At 44.1% G+C, this 17,160-nt stretch overlaps 1 protein-coding gene across 2 annotated transcripts in view; it reads left to right on the top strand.

Moving 5' to 3' along the window:
- The first annotated feature begins 9,798 nt into the window (after positions 1 to 9,798).
- PDZD8 (PDZ domain containing 8) overlaps positions 9,799 to 17,160 on the top strand; it is a 74,671-nt gene continuing 67,309 nt past the window's right edge. Inside the window, exon 1 of one of the 2 annotated variants that reach the window (XM_010987205.3) lies at positions 9,799 to 10,913. In XM_010987205.3, the coding sequence (XP_010985507.2) occupies positions 10,042 to 10,913 (872 nt within the window). In that variant the 5' untranslated portion in view covers positions 9,799 to 10,041. The remainder of the gene's footprint in view (positions 10,914 to 17,160) is intronic. The other variant, XM_064488478.1, reaches the window with a different exon arrangement.

The raw sequence follows: 17,160 nt of genomic DNA, 5'->3' as shown, positions 1-17,160 counted from the left end.
CGTGCAGAGTCAGAATGAGGACACAGAGCTGAAGAACCCCATTCTTCTGATGCGTGGGGGTCAGTACGGGTCAGTGAGGGCACGAGGCACTGTACATCTCCTTGGCTCAAAATTTTCTTTTAAGGTCCTATTCATCCCAGGGAATCTCTGGGGGGTTAAGTAGAAGTCTTTGTTACAATGCAGATATTTCTGAGGCATCAACAGCACATGCACAGTAATGATTAAATTCAGTTGTCTTTGACATTTTGCCAGCTTTCAGTCAGGTTTTCGATTTTTTAAGAAGTTTTGCCATTGTGAAGCCATATTTGTCAATGTAGAGGGAGAAGAGAACTTTAACAGCTTGATGTATAATTTTCAAACATGTTAAGCATTTGCACTCTAGCCCTGACCCCACATTTTAAGGATGGGCCTGATTGCTTCAATCGAATAATCAGATTGTTCTTTTTCTAAAATTTACCTAATAAAACCTTATCAACAGTAAGTATGTGTCAGACTTCTTATAAAGTACTTTCTACATATTACCTTATTAAATCCTCCCATAGCCCCCATGTCATCTGTAATTTTATTATCCTTGTTTTACAGAGGGGACACTGAAGCTTGGAGAGTTTAAGTGACTTGTTCAAGGTTATGTAACCATGAAGTCCTGGAGCTGGGATCTGACCCCAGAAGGCCCGAGTAACTTTGGGAAAGGGCACTTAAGGAGGGCTCACTTTGACGCGCATCCCTGTGGGGAACTTGGACTTGAGGAAGGAGCTGCAGGAGCACCAGGGTGTTGGGAGAAGGGGCTGCGCGGGCAAGTTCCCGCCGACTCTGCAGTCAGACTGGAGCTTTGATGCCACCTCCAGGGAGCATCCCCAAGCACCAAAGGCCACCAGAGGCCTGAGCAGGTGCAGAGGAGTGCCAGTGCTGCCAGTTCTTCATGTCCTCCTGATCTAACAACACACTGGTGAGAAGAACGCCCTGTTTATTTTTGTTATTCTTGGATGCTCATTTAACAGGAAAATTCAGAGGACTGATTCCTTCTTTCCTTCCTTTCTCCTTCCATTCCGCTCTCCCTCTTTCTCTCTCCTCTTTTCCACCCATCCATCCCTCCCTCCTTTCTCTCTCTCTTCCCCTCTTTCTCTTTCTTCCAGGAAATACATACTGAGCAACTACTATGCACTAAGCACTATGCCAAGTACTGAACAAAACAGACAGGGCCTCAGCCTTATGCCTAGGAGGGAGACAGACAGCAAATTAACACAAAAAGACTGAAAATTACAACCAAGATACAAAATGCCATGAAAGAGGGGTAGGTGCACTAGGAAAGTGTGTACTAAGGGAATCTGGCCCGGTCTCCGGGTATCAGGGAAGACTTCCCCAAGGAAGTGACATCTGAGCAATGACCTAGGTGTTAGCAGGCATTAACTATACAAAGGTTCAAGAGAATGTATCAGGCTGGGAGCCCTGTGAGGGAGGGACCCTGCGGGTTGGATCATGAAGATTCTAAGAGGAGGCCAGTGAGGCTAGACTATGAATAGGGGGCAAGGTTCCAGACCTTCCAGATCTGGAAGTAGGCAAATTATGGCCCCCTGCCTATTTTCATAAATAAAGTTTTTTTGGAACATAGCCACACTTGTTTGTTTACCTACTGCCTGTGGCTGCATTTGGCTACAGTGGCAGAGTTGAGTACTTACAATAGAGAACTTACGGCCTGCAAAACCTAAAATATTTGCTCTCAGTCCTTTACAGAAAAAACCTGCAAAGCCCTGATGCAGACCATGGAGGTCAGGCCTTGCAGGACAGTTGAGGATCGTGGTCTTTATCCTAACAGCCATGGGGAGTCATCGAAGTGTTTTAAGAGGGAAGGGGGTGGGGAATAATATTTTTCCAAAGAACATTCAGGAACCAAATGTATACTTACATTTTCAGGGTGTCCCAGGCTATGCCCTCCAAAGCCCCTTCTGAGGGTATCTTGGCAATTATCCCTGAAGAATTGGGTTCTAAGAATCGGGGCAGGTGACCTCATCAGTTTCTTCCTACCTAAGTCCTGTGTTAGCCAGACTTCTTTGGGAACAAGTGACAGAAACACAACGTAAGCCTGCTATAAAGCAGGCAGGGAATGGATTGGTTCACCCAGCTGGGAAGGGCAGTAGGATGGCTCATATAAAGCAAGAGAGATTGACAGAAAACAGAGCCTGCAGCACATGAACCAGGGGCTCATCATTGCCAGGACCATCTCTCCATTCCCTCCTCATCTTTGCTTGATTCTTCTTAGCTTCCTACACAAACAAGCATCGTCCACTGGACAATTCCAGGTTTATGTTCTCCCAGCCTTAGCCACCCAGCAGAAAGAGAGCATTTCCTTTCTATAGCCTGTATATTCTTGGGGTTGGATTCTGATGGATCCTGCTTAAGTCCTATGTCCTCCCTTCCTAGAACAATCATTGTTGTCTAAGGGATTGCGTGTGTAAATTGTCCAGACATGGGTCATGTGCCTATCCTCGGGGCCAGGGGGTAGAGCCTGGAATTGAGAACTCCAGGAGAACAACCTAGAAGGGGGAGTTCCCAAATGAAAGTAATGGTATGCAGATCCCCTCAAAAGATCCAAACAACATAATAGACCTGCTATAGCTGCCAGGCTGGTACCCACAAGCTTTGCAGAGGAAGCCACCTCTGCTCTTGTGGCCAGAGTGGACCAGAGATCAGTCGCAGAGCAGCCTGGAACACCTGTCAGCTGGACACAAGGGAGGCTGATCAATGCTGAGGTGACTCAGCACAGATGTCAGGGTGGGGGCCCGGGGGGCTATTCACTGAGTGGAGCTAACCAGTCAGACCTTCTCTTTTGGAAATACAAATGCCTGGTTTCCAAAATGAGGAGGGCCGTTTGCACTCAGATTGACATTGCCAACAACACTCAGAAATGTGTCCTGGTTTCTGTGTAGCTCACTCTACGTCCCAGGGCATAAACAGGAATCCATACAGTAAACCCCCTTGGCTCAAGGAAAGCCAGCCCTGACTTTCCCCCTAAGGAATTTGCCTGTCTTGATCACTACAATCTGATGCCCTGGGAGTATCTTCCTCTGCCTTTTAAAGGGAAAATGTTTCTGTCCTTGAATTTCACACAGCAAGAAATGAGCTACTCTTCTGGCAAGGAATAATCTGGTCAAAAGAAAGATTCCCTCATTGGAAGAGAATTTAAACACTTCAGCAGGTGACTGGGGGAGGTGTAACCACCAGACTTTCTGGGGGAGGAAGCTGAAGTAAAAGCTCAACACCATGGATTTAACAACCTGCTGGTGGCTGGGCAGGAGTCCTGAGTTCAAGTTCCTCCTGGGGCACCAGGGGGAGTCACTTCTTTCTTCTGCAAAATGAAGTTTCTTTCATTCCTTTTACAAAGCTATAGATTAATGGCTGGATCAAGAGAGCAGTGTGGCTGAAGGGTGAGTGAGGTGGAAAGTGAGAGATGAGGCCCGCAAGGTCATAGAGGCCAGGTCATTCAGAACGTTGGACTTCACTTTTGAACTTCAGCTTTCACCTTGCACCAGATAGGGAACTGTATTAGTGCCTTGTTGCTGTAATTACAAATTACCATAAATTTAGTGGCTTAAAACAACACAAACTGATTATCTTACAGTTATGGAGGGCAAAAGCCCAACCTCCAGCTCATCTCATTGGGCTGAAATTAAAGTGTTGGCAGGGCTGTATTCCTTTCTGGAGGCTCTTTGCCTTTTCCAGCTCCTGGAAGCTGCCCATATTTCTTACTCCCAGCTCCCTTCCATCTTCAAAGCCAGTAGTAGTGGGTTGAGTCTTTCTTACAACACATCACTCTGATCTTTCTCCCTCTTCCGCTTTTAAGGACTCTTGGGATCACATTGGCACAACTGGATAACCCAAAATAATATCCCTTTCATAAGGTGAGCTGAGGAGCAACCTTAATTCCATCTGCAACGTTAATTCCCCTTTGTCATACAACACAGCATACTCATGGGTTCTGGCAATCAGGATATAGACATCTTTGGGGGCCACTGTCCTGCCCACCACAGGAACCGTTGGTGGTTTGGGGCAGATGAGTGGTAAATCAGACTTGGGCTTTAAGGCAGTCAAGGTGGCATCTGTGTTTAAACAGGCATCAAGGTGGCGAGGGAAGAAGCAGAAGGGCCAGTGAAGAGGCCAGTTAAGAGACCACTCCAAAAATCCAGGCCCAACGTGGTGCTTGAGCCGCGATGGTGGACGTGCTAAGAAGTGATTTAATTCCATATACATTCTGAAGATGGAGCCAACAGGATTATCAACAGGTATGAGAAAAAAGAAGGAGGTGTCAAGGACAACAGAAGACTTGGGGTTAGACAGAGTTTGTTCAAATCTCCACTCCTCCACTTTCTAACTTAGTGACCATTGGCAAGTTATTTATCTGCATTAAGTATCTGTTTCCTCATCTATAAACAGGAGATGATAGTACCTACCCCAAAGGGCAAGTGTGAGACTGTGACTGCTTCTGCAGCGCTTAGCACGGTGGGCCCCCATTCCTGTGCTCTTGATCTATGATAGCCATTCTTATGAACAGGACTGCAGGGAGCCACTGAAGAATTTTTAGCAACAAAGTGACAAGATCATATTTGTACTGGAGAAAGATCATTATTGCGACAGTGTGGAGAATGATTATAGGAGGCAAGAAAGGCAGAGTGACTAGGTAGGAAGTAATGAAGAATTAAAACCATTGCAAGAGAAAAGAAGAGGGCCTGAAAAAAGGGCCAGGTAGGAGGGCTAGAGCAGTGGGGACACACTTGGGATATACTAAAGAGACAGAATTAAAAGAATGTGGGGGAGTATGGAGGGCTAGGAAAGTTTGGACAGGTGGCTGAATGGCAGGGAACATAGAGGATTAAGTTCAACCAAATATAACAGAAAATCCAGGGCTGCTATGGTACCTCCAAAATGTCATTAGGGATCCAGGCATCTATCTGTCTCTTCTGCCATCTTTAGCATATGGCTTCCATCATCAAAATTACCTCAAGGTCCAAAATAGCTGCTGGAGCTCCAGAAATCCTGACTGCATTTCAGACAGCTGGAGGTAGGAACAAACAGGGGAAAGCAAAATGGTGTAGCTTCCGGCTGAGTCAATTCCCTTTAAGAGACTTCCAGAAGGTCCTACACAACACTTCTTACATATCAGAAACCAGTCACATGGACACATCCAGGTGTAAGGGAGATTGGGAAATACGTGTCTTTTATCTCGATGCATTGACATTCATGAAAAATGGGAGTTCTGTTACTAGTGAAGAATGGAAGAATGGACACTGGGCAGGCAACCAGCACTGTTTGCCAGAAGGAAGACATTCAGTTTTGGTCAAGTCGAATTGGAGACATCTTAAGGATGGGCAGGGGAGGAGGTAGCTGGAGAGATGAGTGGAAGCCTTTGAAATGGATGTCATCATCCCAGGTAAATGATGTAGAGTAAAAATAGAGGAGGACCAAAAAGAGAATCATGGAGTCACTCAAAATTTTATGGGCTTGTATAGGAAGAGTAGCCATAAAAACCAAACCAAAACAAACCAAAACAGAGAAAGGAAAACAGGAGAAGAAATAATTTTAGTAATGTTTATTCACTTATGGGTACAAAATAATATAGAGGTTTTTTTTAGGGATCAATCAATAACACTCCTCTTCCTTACCTGCGTTCTGAACCAATTAAGAGCGAGTCATTGCCAGCTAGGATAATGGAGAAAAATGTCTGGGTTGCCTTAAGGACCTGATGAGAACAAAGACCATGAATTTATAGAAGCAAGAGGGGAGGATGGTTGGATTGATCCAGAGCTGAGGTTTTGCAGCCGGAAATGATGGAAGGAAAAGGATTAGTGCCACGCTCTTGGTTAAAAACCTTTGGAGATTTTATAAAGACTGCAAAATAGAAGCCAAACTTGTCCTGATAGTCACACCTTCCATGATTTGCTCATAATTTGTCTTACCTCCATCTCTCTTCCTCTTGGCACTGACCCTATTCATACCATCCTGCAACCATCCTGGTTCCAAGTGCCCTAAACTCTGTTAGATTCCTAACTTCTGAACTTTACCCTTCCAATCATAAAAGCCCAATACAAATTCCACTTGCTGCAAGAAGCTTCCTACCTTCCCCAGCTGGAATTAACCCTTCATATCCTATTAAACTAGAATTGCCCATCTATGCTCATTCTCAATCCTCTCTCTCCTTGGAGAAGTTGCCTCACCCACCAGCAGCCCAGAAGAGGCAAGCCTCTTGGGCATAAATAATAGGATTAGCAGAGCCCATCTGGAGTGTCTCTCCTAGCACTTGAAATTGAAATAGCAGGTCACATTAGGTACCAGAAACATAGGACCCTGTAGATGTGGATGCAGAACTGGTGCCTTCCAAAGCTGCCTGCATGCTGAGGTTATGCAGAAGTAGGAACCAAGAGCCCTTTAGGAGAGGGGAAAGGACAGAGACTTGCAGAGAGATGTAGAGACAAGATACTGGGTGGCAACAGGGCCAGAAGGAATGAGAGAAAGAGCCCTCTTACCTCCAGGTTTCTGAGAGAACCCCAGCTGAGCATCTTGGGGTTCCTGAAGCTATCCAATCTCAGTTAACTTGAGGCAGTTTCTGTTCCTTGTAATCAATTGTCCCTACCCCTGAACCAGAAGGCTCCGTTCCCACAAGGTGCTAGGTACTGTCTTTTAACATCAGTTATGCAGATGTGTTTCTGCTTCCACATGGGCCTGGCACCCCCAAGGGCAGGGACTCTGTCCTATTCATTCAGTATCTCTGGAGCCTGGCACACGTGGGATGCTCAAAAAAGTTGCTGGATTTGAATTCTGACAGTTCACAAAATGGTTTAATGTATCATTTTTAGGCAATCATTCTAAACTTCTCTATCTCTTCTCCATATTTTGTGATACTTGCATTATCGTAAATCATTTTTAATAAAATTGGTTTGCGCTACTCCTAAACTCTCCATATTCACATGCTTTGGCTTTCTCATCCTATTTGGTGGTCACCAGGAGGGATTCAGAATTTAACAGCAGAAGTGGTCCATGCCTCTCTCCACCTGGTAAGAATGCTAGTCTTATATGTACCCCATTTTCCAGTATTCAATTGCCTTTCCCCTTGAAATGGATACTTCCCATGAAGCCTGTTTGGGCAGCTTAATTTCAATGATGTCACTTAAGACTCATTTAAAGGTCAGCAGGTAAGCTAAGTATTTCTTCCTTCAAAAATTTACTCAGAATCATAAATGTTCAGAGCTGGGGGCCAAGGCTTCTCAGACTTCTGAATTTCTGTGAACTAGCATTAATATTTTTTAAAAGGTCGCTGAATTTATATAGTTCCAGGGAATGCTTTTATTAACACAGCATCATATTCTGCAATGCACAGGACAGCCCTCATAACAAAGAATTTTCCAGCCAAATGGCAATAGTGCTAATGTTCAGAAACCCTGAGTTAGCTGAATGACCTAGTGAAAGGCAAAATGGAAAGCCCCCAACCTGGCAGATATTTGCAGATTGAAATGTGGGGGTGGATTGGCTAGGTGGGCTGTGATGAGGTCAGCCAGCCAGGGGCTGGACTGGCTACCCACACCTGGGTAGGATGGAGGGACAGGGCCAACATTCATGGACATTTTGATTTTTAAATGGGATAAGGCACATAAAATGCCTAACATTGTGCCTGGCATGCAGTTGATTCCCTATAAATATAAAATAATTTTAATTATAAATATTAAATATAATAATAATTGTTATTGTAAGTGTTCAATAAATGTTGGACATTTTTAACACAAGGGGAAAATATTCACACCAAAAGGTATGCTGAGCTCCTTCATGGATTTGGAGTGCACTCCTCAGGGGACAAGTTTTGCTGGGGACCCGAATAACCCTGCGTAATAGATTGAGAAGATGTGGGATTCCCAGAGGTAATCTGAGGAGTAAGGAAGAGGCAGGAGAAGGGAAGAAGACGGAGGAACCTGCAAGATGGAGAGTGAGGCTGAGAACTCACTTCCAGGAAAATCACCAACTTCCCTTCTAGGGGAGGGAGGTGGTTGAAGAATATTTTAAGATGCAGAATGGATTAATATACAGTTTGAGGATTTGGTATCTCAGTAATGTTAAAGTTACTCAGATAATCTTCCACCCCACCTCCAGCTTCTGTGACATTTACTACAATGGTACAGGAGTGGTATGAGTAAGACTTTTGGTGGCTATTGAGGAAGAGTCTACATTTCCCATTTGCGTTGAAACAGTGTAGAACTGAGACAGCAGCCCAGAAGCAGAGGCCAGGAGCCAGAGGTGACCACAAGAAAAGAAGTTGCCTGGAGCTCCCAGATATCCCGGCAGGGCTCTGGACTTCCATAGGATGTGGAATATGGTTTTGAGCCTGGTTCCCTCAGCAGGCTTACATTTTCATAGCAAAGGAGCCATTTAGGTCTCACATCTGGGCATGAATAAGATTAGATTAGCCTAGTTGCAAAGTTCTATACCTGCTCCAGCTGGGTCAGAACAGGGCCGAACTCTGTTTTAGTTCTAGAATCACTCCGACTCAGGACAGTCACTGGCTTGGAGATCTTCCAAGGCTAGAGAGGAACACTGCCCTGGCCCCTTAAGACCAGCCAGAACCAGCCTAACTTTCAGGTATGGAATATCTGACCCCTGTGGGAGTAGGGATAGGTTGTTGTGGTGTCTGGTGGTTGGAGCACATAAGCATTTATGATGTAACCAGAGGGCAGGAGGAGTAACATTATTGCTGGGCAACCTGGCTTCATTAACTCTATGGCTTTGGTCAAGGTGCTGCCCTGTGCAAAATTTCCTGACGTCTTTCCTCACCGCACCTCCCCCCTCAACTCCCCTTTTCTGTGCACCATGGAACCAATAAGCTCCCTTCCAGCTCTAGCAACCTTGGCATCATAGTACAGAGTAGTGACCAAGGGTTAAGGGTTTAGTTTTAGAGAAACCAAGTTCCATTGCGTGACCTTAGGCAACCTAAGTTCCTACGCCAGTGTTTGCATCTGTAAAATGGATGACAGCTAACTATAAATGTCTCTTAAATGGACTAAATATAGTAATACACTCAGGGGGCTTAAAGCACTGCAAGAGCTTCGCAGTGAGTCACTATTCATCTTCCAATCATCTGGCAAATTCATCTCACACATCATTCCTCATACCGGCTCTTTTACGTTCTTCTGATTTAAATCTCGGATTATCTACCTAGGTGGTAAAGTTAGTCCGCATCTGACGCCTTTTTTCTGTCCCTCCTTCTCAGGGCCCACCCTCCGCGGACGCAGAGTCTGCTGGTCAGACTGATGGTGGGCGACGGCGGTTCTCTTAAGGCAGTCCAGTCTTGCCCTCGGCTTAGGAAGTCTCCGAACGGCCAGCTCAGATCCTCTGCGGCGCAGCCCTGCCGGGAAAGCCGCCAGACCATCCTCAGGGGCGCGAGTGGAAGAATCACACTGCAGCAGAGGTAACAGGGACCACGGCCAATGATGGGGGATGGGCGCATTAGAAGATAAGGGATCAAGAATGCGCCACGCCATCTCTGCTCGGCCTCCTTAGCCTCCAAGCAGTGGCTCCGGTTATCCTCCCAGATTCCAACAGACTTCAGAAGTGACAGCCACGTGGAACGCGGGGAACTGGAATGTTGGGCGTGGGAGGCGGGGCTGGAAGGGCGCCCGAGAGGTGAAGGACCCGCGTACGCGTGCCCGGGCGCCGGCTGCCAGGCGACGCCGCCGGGAGCGAGTACGTTCCTGACGTCACGCGACGTTCGTCCAATAAGCGGAGGCTGCAGATGGCGCCGTTCCGCCCCCTCCCGCCCCCTCCCGCCCCCGCCGCCGCCGCCACAGCGGCCGCCTCCGGGAGTGTCTGGGGAGGCGCGGGCCGCCGCAGGCTCAGGCGCTGCAGCGCTCCGGCTGGAGCCGGCGGACTAGGCCCAGGGATACGCTCGCCCCGACTCCGCCGCCCGATGTCCTCAAGATGGAGGCAGCGGGGAGGGCGGCGTGAAGAAAGCGGCGCTGTGGGCGCGGGAGCAGGGACCCGGGCGCCCAGGGCGGAGGCGGTGGCGGGATGGGGCTGCTGCTCATGATCCTTGCGTCGGCCGTGCTGGGCTCCTTCCTCACGCTCCTCACCCAGTTCCTGCTGCTTTACCGCAAACAGCCCGAACTGCCGCCGGACGAGGCCTCCCGCGCGGGCGACGGCTTCCGCTACATCAAGCCGGTGCCGGGCCTGGCCCTGCGCGAGTACCTTTATGGCGGCGGCGGGGCTGAGGAGCCCTCCGGCGGGCCCCCCGAGGGCGGCGCGACCCCGACCCCGGCCTCCGAGACCCCCGCTCCGCCGACGCGGGAGACCTGCTACTTTCTGAACGCCACTATCCTGTTCCTGTTCCGGGAGCTGCGGGACACCGCGCTGGCCCGCCGCTGGGTCACCAAGAAGATCAAGGTGGAGTTCGAGGAGCTGCTGCAGACCAAGACGGCCGGGCGCCTGCTGGAGGGGCTGAGCCTGCGGGATGTGTTTCTGGGCGAGACCGTGCCCTTCATCAAGACCATCCGGCTCCTCCGGCCCGTGGTACCCGCGGCCACCGGGGAGCCCGACGGCCCCGAGGGGGAGGCGCTGCCCGCCACCTCCCCCGAGGAGCTGGCCTTCGAAGCGGAGGTGGAGTACAACGGGGGCTTCCACCTGGCCATCGACGTGGACTTGGTCTTCGGCAAGTCCGCCTACCTGTTCGTCAAGCTGTCCCGGGTGGTGGGGAGGCTGCGCTTCGTCCTCACCCGCGTGCCCTTCACCCACTGGTTCTTCTCCTTCGTGGAAGACCCGCTGATCGACTTCGAGGTGCGCTCCCAGTTTGAAGGGCGGCCCATGCCCCAGCTCACCTCCATCATCGTCAACCAGCTCAAGAAAATCATCAAGCGCAAGCACACTCTTCCGAGTTACAAAATCAGGTGAGAGAGGTGCGGGGACAAGTCGCCCACCGGCACGGGGGCCTGGGGTGCTGGGAACCCGGGCCTGGCGGGACGCTGCCGCCGGCGTTGGGTGGAAGGGCGAAGACTTATTCCCAGCCCCTGCTTTCCGGGGCTCTTCCCAACCCTGGCAGAGCCCTAGATAGAGGCAAGTAGGGCCCACGTTCTTTGCTTCCGAAAGACATTAATAGGAGGTAGGAACCTTTTCTAAGGTGCTGTCAGCAGCATATTGAACATGGAAGGCAAGTCCACCCTCCTTCCCGGAGTCGGCCCTGGGGCTGTTGAGAAACTGTTCCTGTACGTGGTTGCTGCATCGAGGGCAGCTTTGCAGCATCACCTTAGCCACGTTGAGAAATTCTTCCTTGATACAAAGTACAGGCATGAGGAGTGCTGGTATCCCAGGGCTGTTATATTGTGCAACTTTGATGGTTTGGCAACTTTGAGGGCAGAGGGAGGATCTATTTGAAAGGAGTACTTTCCCATAGCAAGCTGGAAACGAGTTAGGAGCCTGTACATAGTGCAGTTCTCTGTACACTTTATGTTAATGTCATCTGCTCTTTTGGGGGAGGTTCTACAGCACCAACCCAGACTCTGTCCCTCGTGTGTCAACTCCATGACCGCAAGTTCCTCCCACAGTACCTGAAATTGCCCTGCAGGTAGTATTTTAAAGTATTTAATGTATTTTAAAGATAGGTAATGATTTTAACCTTTTAAAGAAGCCTTCCTATGTCTGGCAGCTTGTTTCTATGTAGGATACTATTTTGATTAACGTACAGGTTTCTTTTCTGTCTGTCTGTCTTTCTTTTAATATAGCCCTGGAAGGGGAAAGGAAGTTTTGCAGGGCTAGAAGTTTCATCCACTTTGTTCTAGGAAGGCTTGTCGGTGTTGAAGCAGAAAGGGTCATCTATGGCTATTTCTTCTGAAACAAGTGAATTTTAAATTCTACTTTCAGACCTTTAATTTTGTGTTCATTAAAATGTTTGACCCTTTTGGATTTTGTTCTTTATTATAAAATTATGTCAGTCTGGTATTTGCCTTACCTAGTTCCCTTTAGTGGAAGTTACATATTTGTAGATCACTAATTTTCTACCGCAGTTTCAAGCATCAGTGACCCAGATGATTAAGAAATAGTTTATGTTTGCATTTGGGGTGGAGTATTGACTTACGTATGTGGTGGATTTACCTTACTAACTGTGTTTTGTTTAGGCTGATAGCACAGACTGACAGCTTAAAACTGTCAGGTGGCAGGGGAAAATTTTAATGGAAATATTTCCCTAGATTTGCGGTCGTTGGTGAACTGGTCATTCACTATGTTTGATTTCCTGTTCTGTGAAGTAGAATATACCTTAAAAAAACCACTCTTTCAGTTCTGGAATATAAGTGACTAAATTATAAATGAGTTCTGGTGTTTAAGCAGTGAGATATTTATAGCAGTGTGTTGCTGAGAAAGTCATGAGAGAAGGTTGTCATGGATTTTGATAATCTATCACAACTTCAATACTGATGTTTTCTGGGCGACTTTCAGATAGTAAAACTTGATTAAGTTATTGTTTGGGGGTTATTTGCAGAATAGCCAGTGGTAGTGAGATTACATGTCATTTTGACATGTAGACTTAGAATTCAGTTAAATCTGAACGAAATTATGATTAGGAGTTATGGAGCCATTAATAGGTTTATTTTGTTGAAGGAACTTTATCATCTATATCACTGAACAGCATCATCATTTAAAATACAGCAAAATTGCTTTCACTTACTGTATCCAAAGGGATTTTTAAAAAACAGCATGCATTTTGTTATGTATGATTTTCAACTTTTAAACCTTAAACATTAAATGATCACCTCCAGAAATACACATATTTGTGCTCTTTATATTTGAAGGCATTTCAGTGGTCAGTCAGTAAATATTGCACAGAATGTATCACTCAGTCTGTAAATATTTATTGTACACCTGCTATGTGCTTGTTGTAGGTGGTGGGGCTTCAATGCTGAACAGCCTCAACCCTTATAGAGGTTAGAGTTTAGTGAGAATTGAATAACCTGTATGTAATAAGATTTAAACTAGAATGTGATTGATGGGGTTGAAGTAACTAGGAGGCTGATTTTATGTTAGTAAAAGAAAAAATAGAAGTGTGAGGATGAAAAGGGCTGCTTCAGGAAGTGTTGGGTTCTCTCATCTGTGTGTAGCTGTTCTTTCTGCCAGGAATCTTAAACTACTGATGTGGAGCGGATTCAAGTTTCAGCTAAGAGAATGAATTAAATACATTTAAGATGTATAACAGTTCTCATAATGAGAAATAAAGTAGCTAGTGTTTATCCTTTTTCATAGTTGAAGGAATAGTGCTCAGAATAGTTAAGTAACTTGCTTAAAGTCACACAGCTGTCAAGTGGTGAAATCCAGCTCTGGTAAAGCCAGGCTCCCTTTTTTCTTAAACTATACTAAGTTGTTCTTAGGGAATTTTTTTTTAAGTATGCTATCAATATAATATATGTGGAGGTATCCTTCCAGATTAACTGAGAACTCTGAGAAGAGTATGACTATAAAGCTTTTTTTCCCTTTAAATTGGGAATTTTGAAAAAGTATCCTTTTAAGATTAAATCATAAGATTAAATCTCTGGGTGCTGCCCCACATAGCATTTCTTCTTTAATCCAGCAGATTTTATTTCCAAATAGAAGGGCTTGCTAGTTTACCCTTTTTAGCTATTTAATCTACTTAGTAGAGCTAAAGCAGTAAAGAAAATTGTATTGAGTCTTAGGAGCCTTCAGCACTTTAAATTATTATATGACAGAAATATCTTGCCAATTAACTTTGTTGTCACTTCCTCCTCCCTCTTCATTTGTTTTTCCATTTTCACGTTGCTAAAGTAAAGGGTCCATCGGGACTGCCAGTTTCTGATGTCTCATCGAGAGATGAGAAGGGAGCTCAGGGTTGCTTTCTAAGGACCCAGCTGATAGACACTTCATTTTACCCAACTAACACAGTTGGTAAAGCATTATATTTAATGAGTTATAATATGTATACATATTTTCTACATATTATAATTCTAATTTTACTAATATTCTCATTTCACCAGCTCAGTGTTAATTGTGTTGGTTTTTTTTTCTTAAAATGTATACTTTAAAATAGTAAATTAAAGTTGTAGGTTTTTTTTTTTTTATTATTCTGAACGAAAAATTAGTCTTCGAGACAGAGATTACCGCTAATGTTCTTGACCACGTGGGAAGATCCATCTGCAGCATGAAATCTGAATACTAGTCCTGAGGAGCTGAGGGTTTGGAAGTAAGATGTTTGAGATTCTTACTGATGCTTCTGTTCCGAGAGCATTATTGCTGGGTCGTTAGCACTGGTTGTATACTGAAAGGTCAGGATTCAGTTTGCGGGTGCTTTTAATTTGGCCCGCACTGGAGGTTTTATGTTTCTCAATTACCGACATTTAAAAATGGAAGAATTTGTATGATTTGGATTTCTGACTTCTCAGGAAAATTTAGACGATCTCGTAGCCCCAGACCTGCATTCATCCTAGTGGTAAGTAGTAAGATGGAGAGATGGAGTCTAGAGCAGCTGCCAGAGGCTCTTACATGTAGTTTATAGTCCCCACCCACTTTCTCTGCTTACTGATGGTACCTGCCTGGCCTCACATCATATGAATTTGAGAGACTTACTAAATGAGGAGCGTTACTGACACTCTTCATTAAAAATGGGAAGAGTTAATAGCTGAATAGTAGAGGGTGATCATTTTTACCACTCCTTAAACAGTTTATCTTTGAAGAGACTTTCACTGAGAAATTTTATTTTATAAAGGACATTATCATCATAATGTTGAATTTTAAGAAATCATTCTATTAGAAATCTTTTTAAAATCTCTTGAAATATTTTTTTGTTTCTCTGCAGTACAGTGATAGTAAGTAGATAGTGCCTACTTTTCCCTTGAGTTTGGTGGACTTCTTTAGTGCAGGGTATGGGTCCCTAATTAATTATATGTAAGCATTTACTTTTCTGATCTATAAATAAGGGAACAGCTACTTAGAGATAAAATTTGAATTCAATGAATGAGAATGGAACAAATATTTGGGAAAGATTTCACTTTCCAAGCTCATGGAATATCTTCTGAACATGACTATTTTTGTTATAACTGTTGTTCTTTTACTCAAAAATATTCTAATATATATTTGTGGAAATTGTTCACATATTCTTAATGACGAAATTGAGGAGGTGAGGACAGGGATGTATTTAGTTAGATAGGGTCTTTTAGTATCTTTATATTTATCTGTGTTTTCTCTAAATATATCATTAATTTCAGAGAACTAAATTAGGGTTGGTCTGGAAAGCCTCATACTCTGTAATGTGGTTTGTAATTGTGTTATTTCTTCCTTGGTCTTATGAGATGAGGAAGAAAAACATTTATTCATACTGTTAGTTATTGCTTTTTTAATTTTACTGATTATTCAAGGTAAAGACATGAAGTAATCCATATCTTAAAAACTTTCAAAGTAAATTCACTGAAAGCTGACAATGTCATTTGTAAAGTTAAGCATAATGTACTGTGTTTATTTGCTTACTCTGTAATACTTTTTTTTCTATATATGGACAGCTTTTAAAAGGTGTCTTTGCCTAGGCTGGAAAATACTTTAAAATAGCTACTAAAATTCCTTAGTGATTGTAGAAATCATAGTTTTACTTACTAATAGTAGGAAAGATAACTCACCTTTGATACTTTGGAGAGTGGAGACAAGGACACTGGGATATTACTCTAGCTCTTCCAGAGTAATGATGCAGTAGCTAATTTTTTAATCTATTGTGCTTTTTTTCTTGTACTCCTCCTCAGATGACTATCTCTATATAAACGTAATTGTAAGATCATGGTCTTAGATAAATAACTAAGTCATTTTTAAAATGGCCACTTATTTTCAGTAACTACTTCCTGAAGAATTCCATACCTGGTGTTGTGAGAGTATGATGAAGGTGATAAAAATGGTTATAACATAGTTCATGCTCTCAGGCTGGCTAGTCTTCCTGGGAAAAACAAAAAATAATTAAAGCTCATTATTACATTATGACATTATTATGACATTTGGATATATTTAAGACCTTCAGTTTTGTGAGAAACAGAAAGAGGAGAGGTCATTGTCTCGACTTTGTGTTGTGTAGTATTTTGTGGCCTTAGGTTTCTTGGTACACCTAAGTATATTCCAATTGGTGCTGATTTTACTTCTTGTAGGTTGGATTTTGTTAAGCTATTTTTAATTATTGTGATTTAGGCACTTAAAACACGTTAGGTGGAAAATGATATGTTGAAAATTAAGTCTTTCCTCTAGAAATTCGCTTTATACATTGAAGAGAGAAGAGTAATTATGAAGGTCCTGTTGAGTTCTGATCAGTAGTGTATACAGGTCTGTTGGCTGTCTGGGAAAGCCCCACTTTGTTCCTGGGAATAGCCAAAGCAGATCATTATAAAGTAGACTGTAGTGGAGGAGCATGGCTGATCAAACACTTCATACAGACTTACTAATGTTATTAATCTGTCATGAGGCAGAGGCACAGGTAATAAAATCAGTTTGCTGACTATATTTGCCAGGCAATATGTGTACAGATGCAAACATTTGCTGTCTCACTTAATAGTTACAGCTACTGTGTAGGAAAGGTTGGTATCTCATTTTTACAGATGTGGAAACTTGAGACTTAGAGGGGGTTAGTGTGTTTTTCAAAGTTAAAAAGTCCTGGACTCCCAAAGACGTGAGATAAATCAGTGGTTACGCTAAGTAAACCAGGAGTGTGCAAACAAGTTGATGTTAGGCCCACAAATTGGGAATGATTTTTACATTTTTAAACTTTACATTTAAAATAACTCAAAAAGAAAAAAGAAGAAGAATGTACAACAGACCATGTGCACCTACCAATTCAAAATACTTACTATCAGGCCCTTTGTTAAAAAGGTTTGTGAATTCCTGCTCTAAACCCTTAAACAAAAAGCCTTAAAAACCAAAAAACTATGCTTACGTGCCTACGAAAAAGAAACATGTATGCATGTAAGTTGATAGGTACTTTTAAACCTTTTTTTGAGGGTCCTATCTTTTTAGAAAGTTAATGAAAACCATGGATACTCTGCAGAAAATAAATGAACAGTTTAATTTTATAAAGTTTTTTGTCCTCTGGAAACCTGTCTGGGGTCCTTACACTCTAGGTTGAGTGGTAAATGCAGATAGAAGGACCCAATTTTCTTCCCATAAATA

Source organism: Camelus dromedarius, chromosome 8 (genome assembly GCF_036321535.1).
Source record: "Camelus dromedarius isolate mCamDro1 chromosome 8, mCamDro1.pat, whole genome shotgun sequence".
Taxonomy (NCBI): domain Eukaryota; kingdom Metazoa; phylum Chordata; class Mammalia; order Artiodactyla; family Camelidae; genus Camelus; species Camelus dromedarius.
The sequence above is the reverse complement of the archived record's forward strand: the minus strand, read 5'-3'. Positions and strand labels throughout refer to the sequence as shown.